This window comes from Megascapheus bottae, unplaced genomic scaffold (assembly GCF_031878675.1).
Source record: "Megascapheus bottae isolate mThoBot1 unplaced genomic scaffold, mThoBot2.hap1 HAP1_SCAFFOLD_40, whole genome shotgun sequence".
Lineage (NCBI taxonomy): Eukaryota > Metazoa > Chordata > Mammalia > Rodentia > Geomyidae > Megascapheus > Megascapheus bottae.
Genome location: NW_028327715.1, coordinates 2,314,387 through 2,331,479, shown reverse-complemented (window position 1 = coordinate 2,331,479; position 17,093 = coordinate 2,314,387). Strand labels below are relative to the sequence as shown.

The window sequence follows — 17,093 nt, the reverse complement described above, 5'->3', positions numbered from 1 at the left end:
GAAATGATCAATGGAGTTTGAACTCAGGGCCTCAAGTTTTCTTTTACCAGTTCAACTGATAAGTCATACAGGAAGCTCTTTTTCCACATGGATATTTTGAGGTATTTTGATTTTTGCCTCTAGTGTGGCTCCACAGTGATCCTATTTTCCACTTCCTCTGTTAGCTGTGCCTGTGCTAACCAAGAATTACAATACTCTCAACCTCAGCTTCCCATATAGCTTCTAGAAGTCTGAGGAAATACATTTCTGCTGTTTGGATTTCCTTGTGGTAGCATTTAATGGCAGAGTTGGAAAACTAATATCCCAGGGATGTGGAAGGATGGCATGAAGAAAGGCTTGGCCAGGGTAAGAGGACTACAGTCCAGGTGAGGGAGAACAAGAGTGGGGCCAGAAGGGAGAAGGCCTCAAGGCATCATGCAGGGAAGGTCAGGAAGTAGACAACAAGCAAGTGTCATGCCCCTTGTCACTGTGAGAGTTCTAACATCCGACCACCTTTCCATCTCAGGGGAATCCCAAGATGAGTGAGAGTGAGATTGAGAGGAGCTGATGCTCCCTCTTCTGTGATTATTTCTAAGTAGTTGTGCAAAGAAGTTATTATTCAACCAAATCAGTTAATGAGTACACTGCACCTTGATAAACGTCTCCTTTCCCATCTCTCCCAACCCTACTTACCTCATTTTACCAGGTTCCAGTTTCATACAAGTCCTTTGAATAGTATGGCTATATTAATCAAATGCATATGCACTTTACTTACTCATTAAATACTTGAGTTTAATTCACTCAGAATACACTTATGATTTTAATTTTGTGTTCACTTATCTTCATTCTGATCCTATTCTAGATGTTTGGGATGAGATGTCCCTGTCACTGGAGGAGAAACCAGGCACGTGGGCATTAAATGTTACATCAGAGATGTCCACAGGGTCCTGTGGGAACAAAGTGCAAACGAGGGCGTGGGTCACCACCACCCAGATAATGATCATCCATGACCAGGAACAATTTTCAGTGATTAAATACATACATGTGTGTGCACATACACAACAGACCCTAAAAATGGGCAATGGTGGCCCATGCCTGTAATCAGAGCTACTTGGGTGACTAATCTAAGGACAGTGGTTCAAATCCAGCCAGGGCAAGAAAGGCCATGAGATTAATATCTAGCAAACTATTCACAAAATGCTGCAAGTAGTGCTGTGGCTCACGTGGTAAAGTGAGAGCGTTGAACAAAACAACAAACTCAAGGACAGAGCCCTGGCTCTGAGTTCAAGCCCGAAGACCATCAAAGAAAAAGATAAAACTGGAGTTTGGCAGATTGAGTTCTGCAGCTTTGGGAGTAATTTATAGGAAGCAGCTCAACTTGTCTCCTCTCTTCCCAATGGCATCCAGTGATTGGCAGGATCTAGCTCACCCGTCCTATGTTCGGTCCTCAGTGAGGATGCCCCTATACCCTAGCAGACTGGCTGGAGGCCCTGGCATTGGGGCTGTGCTGTCCCCACTCCCTTCCTCTGGGCTCCGCCCCCACACTCTTAGGCACACCCACTCTGCATAGGGGACAGTGGGAGAGGAGGCCTGGGTTCCTAGACTGGAAACCGCCTTGCTCTGCTCTCTGGGTAGTGGATGTACTTGGGAACTTCAGGAGGACGCAGCAACTTTCTACCATGCTGCTCCCTTCAGCACCTGGCAGGATCAGGCCGAGTCCAGTTCCTCAGGGCCCCTCAAGGCCCACAGCCTTCCGTGTAGCACAGGAGGCACAGAACCCTGCATGGGTCCCCTTGGACCTGACACCGGGGTGGGTACTGCTCTACCACTCAAGCCTTAGCTCATCTTATGGCACTTGCTTTTTTTTCTATGTTTCTTTTGTCTGTTCTTCTTCCTCCTTTTTACTTCTCTCTCCTCCCTCCTCATTTTGGTCAATTAGAGATAAGAGTCTCAATGAAAGTTCTTTCCAGGGCAGGCTTCCAACCGCCATCCTCAGATCTTGAGTCCTCCTGAATAACTAGGATTACAGATATGAGGCACCAGCTCCCAGCCTGTTTTGATGCAAACAGTGCTGTTCCTATTACAGTTTTGGGTATAGTATATCCGAACAAAGTAAACCTGGGTGCTGGAGGCTCACACATGGAATTCCAGCTACTCAGGAGATTGAGATCAGAAGATTAAGTATCAAAGCAGGGAGGGGTTAGGGGCGCACAGGAAAGTCTGTGAGTCATCACCATTTAATCAGTAAAAAAGCCAGAACTGGAGATGTGGCTCAAGTGGTAGAGCTATAGTCTTGAGTTCAAAAGCTAAGGGACAATGCCCAGTCCTGAGTTCAAGCCTCAGTACTACTGGTGCCACACATATCTGTGTGTGTGTGTGTGTGTGTGTGTGTATGTGTGTGTGTGTGTGTGCACAGAAAAGTTACATGTTCAGTATTACAAAATGCATGCAATATTTTTATGCTGTTGTTTCATATCAGCCTGGGACAGTGAGATCTACAGTGAGTGAAAAGATTGAGGCATGCCTCCTCACCCACCCATCCTTCACTCAGCTACTGCTATCTTCCAGGCAGGCTGCTGGTATCTGCCCACTTCCTTCTGGAAATCTCAGGGATCCCATCCCCAGCTGGGGACCTTGGGAGATGCCTGTATCTAAATAAACAGCTACTTACACTCTCCCAAAGCTCAGGGTACAGAGGATCACGGGGCTCTGTTCCTAGATTGGTTTATTATTGCAGAAAAAGAGCAGTCTATGCCAAGAACTCTCTTCATCCCAGGATACCAAATAGCAATGATAACTGTAAGGATACAGAGGAAACAGCTTCTCCTCTTGAAGGAAAATCACTAGCCCTAAGCTAGCCAGGGTTACACTCAGAGTGAGATCCTGTTTCAAAAGAGCAAAAACAGCCAGGAGCCAGGGGCTCATCCTATAACTCTAGGTAATCAGAGCTATAATAAGAACAAATATTTTCCCATACTGCTTAAATCTGTAAGGTTTCTCTTTAGTGTATTCTTTCATGTCTGTGAAGATGGTAGGGAAGAACAAATGCTTTCCCACATTGCTTACATTTATAGGGTTTCTCTCAGTGTGAATTCTTTCATGTCTTCGAAGGGAACAGGGAAACACAAATGTTTTCCCACACTGCTTACATCCATAGGGTTTCTCTCCAGTGTGAATTCTTTCATGTCTTTGAAGGAAATGGAGAAGAATGAATGTTTTCCCACATTGCTTACATGTGTAGGGTTTATGGCCAGTGTGACTTCTTTCATGTCTGCCAAGGGAACTGCGAAAAACGTATGTTTTCCCACATTGCTTACACCCATAGGGTTTCTCTCCAGTGTGAATCCTTTCATGTTCTTTAAGGTAACTAGAGAAAGGGAAGGTTTTCCCACATTGCATACATTCATAGGGGTTTTCTCCAGTGTGACTTTTTTCACGTCTTCGAAGGGCACCAGAAAAAGCGAATGTTTTTCCACATTGCTTACATCTATAGGGTTTCTTGACAGTGTCAATTCTTTCCTGTGCTTTAAGAGAACTAGAAAAAGAGGTTTTCCCACATTGCTCATATGCCAAGGGTTTCTCACCAGGGTGGATTCTTTCATGCCCTTGAAGAATACCAGAATGAGGGCAAGATCTTCTACAATGCATACTTTCACAGCAGTGTTTAACTTCAGTGTCAATTTTTTCTTGTCTGTGAAAAAAACTGCTAAAGTAGTTTTCACATTGTTTAGCTGCAAATGGATTTTCCTCATTGTGCATTCCACAGCTGATTTTCCCCTGATGGAATTTCCTGTAAGCTCTCCCATATTCTTTATGAGTGTTGTGGCTGTCCACATATACTGATATGTCCTGATACTGAAAAGATATTTGTCCTGTGTGAGCTCTGAAAGGCATACCCATGGGTGAAGGAGCAAGGATGGTTTCTCCAAACATATAGTTTTTGAAAGATGCAAGTCTGGGTAGAGTTTTCTTATTCATGGTATGTTCTACATTCTGTTGGAAGGCTTCATTAAACTGACTCTCTTCTTCAGATCCATAGAGCCTCTCTAAAAATATAGTTCTGAAAAACAAAAGGCAGACAAACTAAGAACTTTTTTTAAAGCACTAAACCATTAAAAAAGTATCTCCTGTGACTGCATGGTCTTCTCCAAATGGTCTCCATAGTGTCATATTTTAGACTTCTGAATTTACAAATTTTGGAACTCCACTTGTATACATGTTAAAAGAAAAATGTCCTAAGATTAAGTCAATTTCTATCCTTATGTATTTGCGTTATCTGTTTAGTTTAAAAATTTCCTGCCACCCTACAATATTTGAAAGAACAGTATTGTTTCTGCTTAGTGCAATTACCTTTTTTCTTCCCTGGAGTTTTGGTTCACTTCACTATTTTCTTGTCCCTGCTTCTTTTCTAAAATACAAACACAGAAACCATTGATTCCTTCAACATTACAGAAACAATATTAAGACTACATCACTTTTCATGGCATAATGAGATCATGGTATATTTACAGTCATATATTCATCTACATGTTCCATTTTTCATTCTAAATCATGCAGCATTACCAAGGGCAGGAACAGCTCACAGTTAAGTAAGGGAATATTTACCTATGGAGGCCAGGTTCTTAAATGTTTCCCCCATCACATCTTGGTAGAGCTTCCTTTGAGAAAGACTTAGTAAAGCCCATTCTTCCAAGGTAAAATTGATGGCCACATCCTCAAAGTTCACAGTCTCCTAAAATATTCCACAAATAATTCCAAAAGCAAGAGTTAAAAGCCACAGAACTGGAAATGAGATTCAACTTATTAACAACAACAACAAAAGAAACACATATATTGTGTTGCCTAGTCAACAATTTAACATTCACCAGCCATCCAGCCATCTTTTTTTTTTTGGCCAGTTCTGGCTGGAAATGAGCATTTCCCATCTCCTGGGGCCAGTAACTCATGCCTATAATCCTAGCTTCCCCTCTGTATGGGTGAGATCTGAAAGAAGTGAAACCTGCAAGGAAAGCACCTGAGCCCCTTAGTGCTGGTCATAATAGTTCCAACAGTAATAGTCTCACTGTAATGAAAAGCCCAAGAATAAATGTGCTCACTACTGAATTCTCCCAGTCCTTTAAAGAAGAATCAAGAATGTTCCATAAAATGGAAAAGGAAAGAACTTTGCCACACATTCTGTGAAGCCAGTATTAGTCTGATAGCCAAACTGAACAAAGATACCACAAAAACAGAACAGAACTATTTATATATATAAAGAATGTCTACGTAATTCATCTTTTGGCAAGTGTGGATACAGAAAAAGATTAGAAAGACACACCAGAGTGAGCATGGACTAGTATTCACCTACACAGTAAATCCACACTTGTTTATATTATGTAGATTTAGCCTGAAATAAACAACTAATTTATTTGAAGAAATCTATTTCATCCTATACTCTCAAGTCCTGAATAAGAAATTTTCCATCTTCCACTCACATCATAATAGAACCTACTGAAATGGAGATGCAAACGGGCATTTCAGTTGAGTTCCAGTGGCTCATGCCTATAATCCTACCTGGTCAAGAGGCTAAGGTGTGAGATCTGAAACCAGTCTAGACAAGATACAAAAGTCCATTAAGGCTTATATCTCAATCATCAAAAAAAAGTTGAAGCTATGGCTGAGTGGTAGAACACTAGTCTAGAGCAAAAAAGGTAAGAGACAGTGCCCAGGTCTTGAGTTTAAGCCTCGGGACTAGTATACACACATATACACTGACAAAAACAAAATACTAAAAAGACAAAGAAAAGGGCCTGGGAGAAGCTGCCTCAGTGGCTCATGGTTTGATGGAAACCAACACGGCAATGCTTCAAGGCCTTAGAGACCACTAGCACTGGGCTGGTACAACACAGCACAGGTCATTCTATGGGACACTGAGGAAAACTTTAGCAGCCAGGAAATGGAACTCTGGTTCCTCTACACCGCCTTCTAGTCCACTCTTACCATCATGAAAGATTTTTCCAGAGGCCTAAAATCAACCAGTCATGAAACACTCCCTACAACCTGGGAAGGCTGTGACTTGTATTCTACTTATCTGTTATCACTTGTGACAACTAAGATGTTATGGTTTGGGAACATGATTTAATTATCCAGCAGCTGACAATTCAGTTGTAACAGCATTCAGGCTTATCCCAATCCATCTCACTATATAGTCACTATCCACTAAAGGGGCCAATCTATAACATGTTTTCCCTACCAGATAGCCAGTTCTGTGGGTCTTGAACTCAGCCTAGTGTTATCCCTTTTAAGCTGTTTTTGTTTTTGTTTTGTCATTGTAGGGCTTGGACTCTGGGCCTGAGCCCTGTTCCTGAGCTCTTCAGCTCAAGGCTACCACCCTACCCCTTGAGCCATAGCACCACTTCCACTTTTCTAGTGGTTAATTGGCGATAAGAGTCTCATGGTCTTTAATGCCAGGGCTGGCTTTCAACTGTGATCCTCAGATCTCAGCCTCGTGAGTAGCTAGGATTACGGGTTTGAGCCACCTCGGCTGGCTCCTTAAGTTGTTTTGTGCAGGCCTGGCATTCTACTACTTGAGTCATGACTCCACTTCTGCCTTATTGGTGATTAATTGGAGATATGGACTTTCATGCCAAAGAGAGCTTCAAACTGAGTATTGACAGTTTAAGAGGGGTGAGTCAGGGTGCCAGGCTGCCAGTCCCCAGCCTGCCAATGCTACAGAGAGGCAGCACTCTGGCAGAGTTCATGTTCCCATGCATTCAGACAATATTTGAAAACAGCTTATGAAAAGAATCAAAGGCTTTCCGCGCTCACCAGGCCGGGCTCCATACGTTGTTCTTGATTCCCGTCGTAACTTCCCAGGGAAATTCACACAATGTCCGGAGCCTTGGACGTGCTGCAGATGAAGGAGGAGGACGTGCTCAAGTTCCTGGCCGCGGGCACCCACCTGGGCGCCACCAACCTGGACTTCCAGATGGAGCAGTACATCTACAAGAGGAAGACCGACGGCATCTACATCATCAACCTCAAGAGGACCTGGGAGAAGCTGCTGCTGGCCGCCCGCGCCATCGTGGCCATTGAGAACCCGGCCGACGTCAGCGTCATCTCCTCCAGCAACACCGGCCAGCGCGCCTGGCTCAAGTTCGCGGCGGCCACGGGCGCCACGCCCATTGCTGGGCGCTTCACGCTGGGGACCTTCACCAACCAGATCCAGGCCTCCTTCCGCGAGCCGCGCCTGCTGGTGGTGACCAACCCGCGGGCCGACCACCAGCCGATCACCGAGGCCTCCTACGTCAACCTGCCCACCATCGCGCTCTGCAACACCGACTCGTGGACATCGCCATCCCCTGCAACAACAAGGGCGCACACTCTGTGGGTCTCATGTGGTGGATGCTGGCCCGGGAAGTCTTGCGCATGCGCGGCACCATCTTTTGTGAGCACCCGTGGGAGGTCATGCCCGACCTCTACTTCTACCGCCACCCCGAGGAAATCGAGAAGGAGGAGCAGGCTGCCGCGGAGAAGGCCATCACCAAGGAGGCGTTCCAGGGCGAGTGGACGGCACCTGCCCCCGAGTTCACGGCTGCGCAGCCCGAGGTGGCCGAGTGGTCCGAGGGCGTACAGGTGCCCTCTGTGCCCATCCAGCAGTTCCCCACCGAGGACTGGAGCGCGCAGCCCGCCACCGAGGACTGGTCTGCGGCGCCCACGGCGCAGGCCACCGAGTGGGTGGGGACCACACCCGAGTGGTCCTGAGCCGGCGAGGGCCATGCCCGAGAATAAACGATTCCCCTAGTGCCAGCCAAAAAAAAAAAAGAAAAGAAAAGAATCAAAGACACACTCCAATTGGTTATCAGATTTCAAGGTATTTTAGGATCTCTGTACCAGGAATAACTTTGTATATTCTCAACTTCTTTGGGGGCTTTGAACTCAGGGCCTAGATGCTGTCCTTTAGGTTTTTTATGGCTTTTGTTACACCACTTGTGTTTGTTCTTTGAAGGCAATAACCTGTACTATAGGAGTTTGTCATGACTTTTGATAACTATTATCTGTTGTTTACAACACCAATGAGTTGGTAATCAAACCCCAACTACATGTCCAGTTCAGTTTTCATACCGTTCAGGCTTCGCACAATCTACAAAAAATTTGGAATCAGTCCAAATCTCAAGATCAAGTTTCAAAGCCAGTGTGGGCCACTGTTACATTTTTTTCTTTTCTTTTCTTCCTTTTCTATTCTTTTTTATTTTTTTGGCCAGTTCTGGGGCTTGAATTCAGGGCCTGAACACTGTCATTGGGCTTTCTCAAGGCTAGAGCTCTACCACTTGATCCACAGCACCACTTCCAGCTTTTTCTATGTATGTGGTACCAAGGGATTGAATCCAGGTCTTCATGCATGCTAAGCAAACACTCTACCACTAGGCCAAACTCCCATCCCCAACTGTAAGATTCTTATTTCCCAATAAAGTAGTAAAAAAAAGTTGGATATACAGGTGTAGCTCAAGTGGTAGAGTGCTCACCTTTAATGAAAAACTAAGAGACAATGCCTAAATCCAAGTCCTGGCCTCGGTATCCAAAATACACAAAGGATTTCTAGAGTAAGAACCAATTTTGCTCTTTTCTCATCCCTTCTCTACAATTCTATTCAATTTTTGCCTTCTTTAGAAAGCAAAGCTCTTTTCTACCTATCCATGTAAATGTTATGTTTCTGGGTTTCCTTCTATCAATAAACCCAGAAACTGGAAAACATCTGACCCATCATGGTCAGATGTTAATCAGCCTTTCACTTAAGAATCAACATCTGGCCAGGCCCTGGAAGCTCACACTTGTAATCATAGCTACTCTCAAGGCTGACATATGAGAATCACGGTTCAAAGCCAGCCCAGGCACTAAAAGTCTGTAAAACTCTTATCTCCAGTTAACCACTAGCTGTGGCCCAAGAGGTAGGGTGGTAGCCTTGAGCTGAAGAGCTCAGGGACAATGTCCAGGCCCAGAGTCCAAGCCCCATGGCTGACAAAAGAAGAAGGAGGAGGAGGAGGAAGAGAGGGAGGAGGAAGAGGAGGAAGACAGGGAGGGACAGGGAGAGGGGGAGGGGAGGAGGAAGAATAATTAACATCTGGTCACTGCTCTCACAGTTGTGACCACTTGCAGTAGTGGCTGTCTTATTTCCACTCTGGCCCAGACCTGTCCTATCTGGTCCTTGGGGTATAGCTGCTGTCCCAGCCGTGCTCCAATGCTGCTCCTCTTCTGGCAGCTTCCCAGCCCCTCTGGAGCTCTTCAACAGGGCTGGAACTAGAGATATTTCCTCCTCTGCCACCTGCTTGTCCTAATAATGCCCAAGATGGCATCAAACTCCTGGGCACAAGAGATTCTTCCACATCGGAGTCCCAAGTGGCTGGGATGACAGACTCTTGTAAACAGTTTTATATGCAGTGTCTTCAGCCTATTTAAATAAATATCAAGCAGTATGATAGCTGGCTTTTATGATCTTTTCAAAATTCTGAATCATGTCTGATAATAGAAAATTGGGAGACCAGCCTCCAGCACCACCACACCTCCTGAGGAGCAGTTATATTTGGCACTAGAGGCAAAAATCCTTCATCAGTGAATCCAAAATCCTTTATCAGTGAATCAATTTGAAACATCTGCCCCACCTCCCGTTCTTTGTAAAAACCAGGAATAACTATGTTCACATTTCTCCAGCACTGAAAAAGAAAATAAAAACCTGGGCTAGATGGCTCACACTTGAAATCCTAGCTACTCAGGAAGCTGAGATTTGAGGATCTTGGTTCAAAGCCAGCCTGGGCACTAAAGTCCATGAGACTCTTATCTCCACTTAACCACCAAAAACCCAGAAATGGTGCTGTAACTAAATGGGTAGGGGGGTAGCCTTGAGCTGAAGAGCTCAGGGGCAGCAGTCACGCCCAGAGTTCAAGTCCCATGACCAAAACAAACAAAAAAAGGTAAAAAGATTTCTCCTTCATCTGATTTTGAGCACAACATTCATGTTGGCTTTGATGATGGTAATGAAGAATTTACTGGCAGACCACAATGGTGGGCTTGGCCGATTCAGACCTCAAAATATCACAAAACTAGAGTAGAAGTATCTGTAGGCTGTGCTGAATGTCTTCTAGTTCTAAAACTCTTAACACTGTGAAGCAGAAACATACATGTTTGATTCCTCCTGAGAAAAATGACTTCCTTTCCAGTACACTAAGCACTGAATTCCAAAGGATCAGAAACATCAGCAACAACAGAGAAGATGGGGATGAAGAAGCTATACCTCCTGTCATTGCCCTGTGAACAGATCGTGCAACATTAACTTACACGCAGTCAGTATTTGACCCTATTCCTGCACTAGGTGGTGACGTTAATGCTGACAGTAGTGTCAAGTTTTCAGACAAAAATAGACCAGGCTAGGAACCTGGCTGTAGTAGAGTGCTTGCCTAGCATGCACAAAGACCCGACTTCAATTCCTCAGTACCACATACATAGAAAAAGCCAGAAATGATACCATGGCTCAAGTGGCAGAGTGCTAGGCCTTGCGGAAAAAACCCAAGGACAGTGCTCAGGCCATGAGGGCAAGCCCCAGGACTGGCAAAAAAGGACAAAAAAAAGTCCATTGTTTTTATATCTTGGAGTTCATTTCAGTACATATATTATTTTATATAAATATGAAAAGGTATTCAGGTATTGCACCTTTGTGATTCTTTCAAGAGAATCTCTTCTGGTCTCCCTGTATGTGAGTAGCTAGAATTCCTTTATCATTTGTCATATCCCAGTGCATTTTAGATCTAACTTCAGCATAGTAAAGAGAATATGAGCCCTCTGAGTTGTTTCCATTTTTTATACCTATTCACAACTCAATCAACTTTTAGGACCAATATGTTAGCCAGCAATTTGAAATCCTCAAGGATTTTTTTTTAAGAGAATATCTCCATTAGCCACAATCAAACGTACTGCAGAAGAAGCCAGGTTGACAGGCAATTCCTGGCTCATCTCTCTGATCCTCCATGGTGAGAGATACTCAGTCACCACAAAGTCAGCCAGGCTGTCCTATCACAAACAAGATCCCTGTGATTTCAAGATCAAAGTAATATGAGTTATTGAGGGCTTTCTATCTGCCAGGCATTGTTCTAAGCACTTTTTATACTAATAACACATTCAGTCCTCATAGCAGCACGGGGTTATCCAGGGGTATTATTAATACCTGATGTACAGTTTGGGAGCCTATCTTCCAGAAAGAAGCTATTAAGTTTGAAGAGTCTGAGACTCTTATCTCCAATTAATCTCTAGAAAACTGGAAGTGGGGCTGTGGCTCAAGGGGCAAGGCAGTAGACTTGAGCTGAAGAGCTCAGGGACAGGCCTGGAGTTCAAGCTCCATGACCTACAAAAAAAGAAAAGGAAAAAAGAAGCTCTTCAAGCTGGGCACAAAACCTCGGCTACGATTATCCTAGCTATTAGGCATAAACACTCACGAATGCAGGAACCCAAGTGTGTGTGTGCCTGAGAACGCATCCATGTGCTTGTGCATGCGCACGCTCGCGCGCGCGCACGCGCACACACACACACACACACACACACACACTTTTAATTTAAAGAGTGAGTTTTCAACTCAACACATCAACTCAGCATGTTATTTTGAAAGCATTTTGCCCGCTCCCCCCACCTTTTTTGTTTTTGTTTTTTAGTGCAGGTCCTGGGATTTGAACTCAGTCCTGAACAACATCCCTGGGTTTTTCTGCTCAGGTCTGGCATTCTGCCACTTAAGCCAAGGCTCTACTTCTTATTTTCGGTAGTTAATTGGAAATAAGAATCTCATGGACTTTTCTTCCAAACAGGCTTGGAATTGTGATTCTTAAATCTCACACTCCAGTAGCATGGATTTACAGATGTGTGCCACCATTATTGGAATAGTACTGAAAATTTTAATACTTTGACTTTGTCAACTCCATCTCTTCTACTCTAAAATTCATTATATTTACAATAGTTAAAGAGTTTTCCTGTAGACACACACTTTGATATTGGTTTTAATGCATTGTATCTCTTTTTTTTTGCCAGTCCTGGGCTTGAGCTCAGGGCCTGAGCACTGTCCTTGGACTTTCTCAAGGCTAGAGCTCTACCACTTGAGCCTCAGCACCACTCCCAGCTTTTTTCTATGTATGTGGTACCAAGGAATCGAACCCAGGTCTTCATGCATGCTAGGCAAGCACTTTAACCACTAGGCGAAACTCCCTGCCTGCATTGTATCTCTTAATTGAAATATTTACATAGTGTTAAAAGTAATACAGAACTGTGATTTTTTTAATTTTAAACAGTTCACCTCTTGTTGAAAGAACAATTAAATATGACTCAAGGTTCAAAGAAGGAAAATCAACATCTACTCTGATCCTATATTATATTTATCTAAATGAATTCCAGGGGCTAACGGGAAGACACAGAAATGGAGGCACAAAGCCTGGCACAGAAGCTCATGCCTGTAATCCTAGCTACCCAGGAGGCTGAGATCTGAGGAACAGGGTTCAAAGCCAGCTTGGGCACTAAAAAGCTGTGAGGCTCTTATCCCCAATTAATCACGAAAAAATGAGAAGTGAGGTTGTGGCTCAGGGGTAGGGCAGTCACCTTGAGCTGAAGAGCTCAGGGACAGGACCCAGGCCAAGTTCAAGACTCATGACCCCTCCCCCCCAAAAAAAAGAAACTATTAAAATTCAACATTCATCCTGTTGCCAGGGGCAGAAGTACCCTGTATAAGCCTGGCTACTCAGGAGGATGAGATTTGAAAGCTACACTGGGCAGGAACATCTGTGAGACTCTTATTTCCAATTATCCACCAGAAAGCAGGAAGGGCAGCTGTGGCACAAGTGGTAGAGCACCAGCCTGAGTGAACAAGCTCAGGCCCTGAATTTAGCGCCCAGACTCATACATGAACACAAACACATGCACACACATACATCGAGATCATAAAACAAACCTGAAATCAGTCACATGTCAGAGAGGACAACAGATCTCTCCAACTTCCACCACCACCAGATGTGCATATGGATCGCCATCTCCAATGTGTTTGGTAATTTAGGAGACAGGTGAAAAGTCACATTATTTATCTTGGGAGCACTCAGAATGGTCCGGGGATTTAAACCCTGCTTTCCTTGGCCCTGAAAAGTCTCTTAGGAAAACTAGGAGAAGGGACAGATGACTGGGGACACCACATTCCCCCTGCTCCTTCTTACAAATAATAAATTCCTCCACCCCACACAGCCTGTGGTGAATTCACCTCCTCTGGAGCAGACAGGATGGCCAGGACCGGGTGGCAGGACTCCTAGGACTCAGGTGCCTGCTGCCAGCCCCGCCCCGCCCCAGCCCTTCTCCAGGCCTTGGAGGGCTGAGGAGCCCTTCACTACCTGGAGGAGCTCTTCACTACCTGACCCCTAGGGCCTAGCAGACCCAGCTGAGGCCCTGCCTTCAGGATCTGCCCCCCACCCCGCCCAGGATCCTGACTGGGTGTCCGCACTCACCACTTCCTGCTCCCCCGCACCCACCCCGCTGTCCTCCCGGAGATCCACAGGCACTGCACCCCACACACCCGTGGGCGGCTCTGAAACCAGCCCGGGCGGTGATGTCTGTGGGAGTCTAACCCGGAGAAACTTCAGCAGCGGGGCCGAGGCCCGGGGTGGAGGGCGCTGGCATCCAGGGAAGAGCCCAAGAGGCCGGGTTCAGGACCACAGCTCAGCTTCCCCAACTGGGATGGGGGGAGTTGTTACTGAGCAGAGACTCCACCACAGGGACTGAATTAAAGTTCAGGAGGAGACAGCCCCACTCAAGCTGGCAGCCTGCGCCTCTTGCCTTGCGGAAAAAAACCAAGGACAGTGCTCAGGCCCTGAGGGCAAGCCCCAGGACTGGCAAAAAAGGAAAAAAAAGTCCATTGTTTTTATATCTTGGAGTTCATTTCAGTACATATATTATTTTATATAAATATGAAAAGGTATTCAGGCATTGCACCTTTGTGATTCTTTCAAGAGAATTCTCTTCTGGTCTCCCTGTATGTGAGTAGCTAGAATTCCTTTATCATTTGTCATATCCCAGTGCATTTTAGATCTAACTTCAGCATAGTAAAGAGAATATGAGCCCTCTGAGTTGTTTTCATTTTTTATGCCTATTCACAACTCAATCAACTTTTAGGACCGATGTGTTAGCCAGCAATTTGAAATCCTCAAGGATTTTTTTTTAAGATAATATCTCCATTAGCCACAAGCAAACGTACTGCAGAAGAAGCCAGGTTGACAGGCAATTCCTGGCTCATCTCTCTGATCCTCCATGGTGAGAGATACTCGGTCACCACAAAGTCAGCCAGGCTGTCCTATCACAAACAAGATCCCTGTGATTTCAAGATCAAAGTAATATGAGTTATTGAGGGCTTTCTATCTGCCAGGCATTGTTCTAAGCACTTTTTATACTAATAACACATTCAGTCCTCATAGCAGCACGGGGTTATCCAGGGGTATTATTAATACCTGATGTACAGTTTGGGAGCCTATCTTCCAGAAAGAAGCTATTAAGTTTGAAGAGTCTGAGACTCTTATCTCTAATTAATCTCTAGAAAACTGGAAGTGGGGCTGTGGCTCAAGGGGCAAGGCAGTAGACTTAAGCTGAAGAGCTCAGGGACAGGCCTGGAGTTCAAGCCCCATGATCTACAAAAAAAGAAAAGGAAAAAAGAAGCTCTTCAAGCTGGGCACATAGCCTCGGCTACGATTATCCTAGCTATTAGGCATAAACACTCACGAATGCAGGAACCCAAGCGCGTGTGTGCCTGAGAACGCATCCATGTGCATGTGCATGCACACGCTCACGCGCCCACGCACGCACACACACACACACACACACACACACACACACACTTTTAATTTAAAGAGTGAGTTTTCAACTCAACACATCAACTCAGCATGTTATTTTGAAAGTATTTTGCCCGCTCCCCCCACCTTTTTTGTTTTTGTTTTTTGGTGCAGGTCCTGGGATTTGAACTCAGTCCTGAGCAACATCCCTGAGTTTTTCTGCTCAGGTCTGGCATTCTACCATTTAAGCCAAGGCTCTACTTCTTACTTTTCGGTAGTTAATTGGAAATAAGAATCTCATGGACTTTTCTTCCAAACAGGCTTGGAATTGTGATTCTTAAATCTCACACTCCAGTAGCATGGATTACAGATGTGAGCCACCATTATTGGAATAGTACTCAAAATTTTAATACTTTGACTTTGTCAACTCCATCTCTTCTACTCTAAAATTCATTATATTTACAATAGTTAAAGAGTTTTCCTGTAGACACACACTTTGATATTGGTTTTAATGCATTGTATCTCTTAATTGAAATATTTAAATAATGTTAAAAGTAATACAGAACTGTGATTTTTTAATTTTAAACAGTTCACCTCTTGTTGAAAGAACAATTAAATATGACTCAAGGTTCAAAGAAGGAAAATCAACATCTACTCTGATTCTATATTATATTTATCTAAATGAATTCCAGGGGCTAACGGGAAGACACAGAAATGGAGGCACAAAGCCTGGCACAGAAGCTCATGTCTGTAATCCTAGCTACTCAGTAGGCTGAGATCTGAGGAACAGGGTTCAAAGCCAGCTTGGGCACTAAAAAGCTGTGAGGCTCTTATCCCCAATTAATCACTAAAAAATGAGAAGTGAGGTTGTGGCTCAGGGGTAGGGCAGTCACCTTGAGCTGAAGAGCTCAGGGACAGGACCCAGGCCGAGTTCAAGACTCATGATCCCCCCTCCCCCCAAAAAAAGTAGCTATTAAAAGTCAACATTCATCCTGTTGCCAGGGGCAGAAGTACCCTGTATAATCCTGGCTACTCAGGAGGATGAGATTTGAAAGCTACACTGGGCAGGAACATCTGTGAGACTCTTATCTCCAATTATCCACCAGAAAGCAGGAAGGGCAGCTGTGGCACAAGTGGTGGAGCACCAGCCTGAGTGAAAAAGCTCAGGCCCTGAATTTAGCGCCCAGACTCATACATGAACACAAACACATGCACCCACATACATCGACATCATAAAACAAACCTCAAATCAGTCACATGTCAGAGAGGACAACAGATCTCTCCAACTTCCACCACCACCAGATGTGCATATGGATCGCCATCTCCAATATGTTTGGTAATTTAGGAGACAGGTGAAAAGTCACATTATTTATCTTGGGAGCACTCAGAATGGTCCGGGGATTTAAACCCTGCTTCCCTTGTCCCTGAAAAGTCTCTTAGGAAAACTAGGAGAAGGGACAGATGACTGGGGACACCACATTCCCCCTGCTCCTTCTTACAAATAATAAATTCCTCCACCCCACACAGCCTGTGGTGACTTCACCTCCTCTGAAGCAGACAGGATGGCCAGGACCGGGTGGCAGGACTCCTAGGACTCAGGTGCCTGCTGCCAGCCCCGCCCCGCCCCAGCCCTTCTCCAGGCCTTGGAGGGCTGAGGAGCCCTTCACTACCTGGAGGAGCTCTTCACTACCTGGCCCCTAGGGCCTACCAGACCCAGCTGAGGCCCTGCCTTCTGGATAGCCCCCCACCCCGCCCAGGATCCTGACCATGGACCGGTGTCCGCACTCACCACTTCCTGCTCCCCGCGCACCCCACTGTCCTACCGGAGATCCACAGGCACTGCACCCCACACCCCCGCGGGCGGCTCTGAAACCAGCCCTGGCCATGATGTCGGTGGGAGTCTAACCCGGAGAAATGTTAGCAGCGGGGCCAAGGCCCGGGGTGGAGGGCGCTGGTGTCCAGGGAAGAGCCCTAGAGGCCATGCTCAGGACAGCAGCTCAGCTTCCCCAACTGGGATGGGGGGAGTTGTTGCTGAGCAGAGACTCCACCACAGGGACTGAATTAAAGTTCAGGAGGAGACAGCCCCACTCATGCAGGCAGCATGTGCCTCTTGCCATGGACGCTTCTCATTGGACGATTCATGAAGACGCTCCTACAATTAGCGAATCAGAAGCAACCTGTGGTGATTGGCTCACCGTGGCCCATCCTACCCCCAGGCCTGAGTCACCCTACTGGGTTCATTTACCTGACTGAGTGGAGTTGAAGGAAGGAATCCAGTAAAAACCATCTCCTGTTAGCTCATGC

The 17,093-nt window shown here is 45.5% G+C and overlaps 1 protein-coding gene and 1 pseudogene across 5 annotated transcripts in view; one reads left to right on the top strand and one right to left on the bottom strand.

The window, feature by feature from the left end:
* Positions 1 to 2,094: 2,094 nt before the first annotated feature.
* Positions 2,095 to 17,093, bottom strand: part of LOC150039321 (zinc finger protein 441-like) — a 56,316-nt gene continuing 41,317 nt past the window's right edge. For 2 of the 5 annotated variants that reach the window (XM_090327856.1, XM_090327857.1), the window contains exons 6-8: positions 4,585 to 4,711; positions 4,330 to 4,387; positions 2,100 to 4,039 (exon numbers count right to left, since the gene is read on the bottom strand). In XM_090327856.1, the coding sequence (XP_090183982.1) occupies positions 2,914 to 4,039; positions 4,330 to 4,387; positions 4,585 to 4,711 (1,311 nt within the window). In that variant the 3' untranslated portion in view covers positions 2,100 to 2,913. Of the gene's footprint in view, positions 4,040 to 4,329; positions 4,388 to 4,584; positions 4,712 to 6,786; positions 6,856 to 10,923; positions 10,978 to 17,093 lie in introns of those variants that run through there. The other 3 variants (XM_090327859.1, XM_090327860.1, XM_090327858.1) reach the window with 3 other exon arrangements.
* On the top strand, positions 6,848 to 7,767 carry LOC150039323 (small ribosomal subunit protein uS2 pseudogene; annotated as a pseudogene).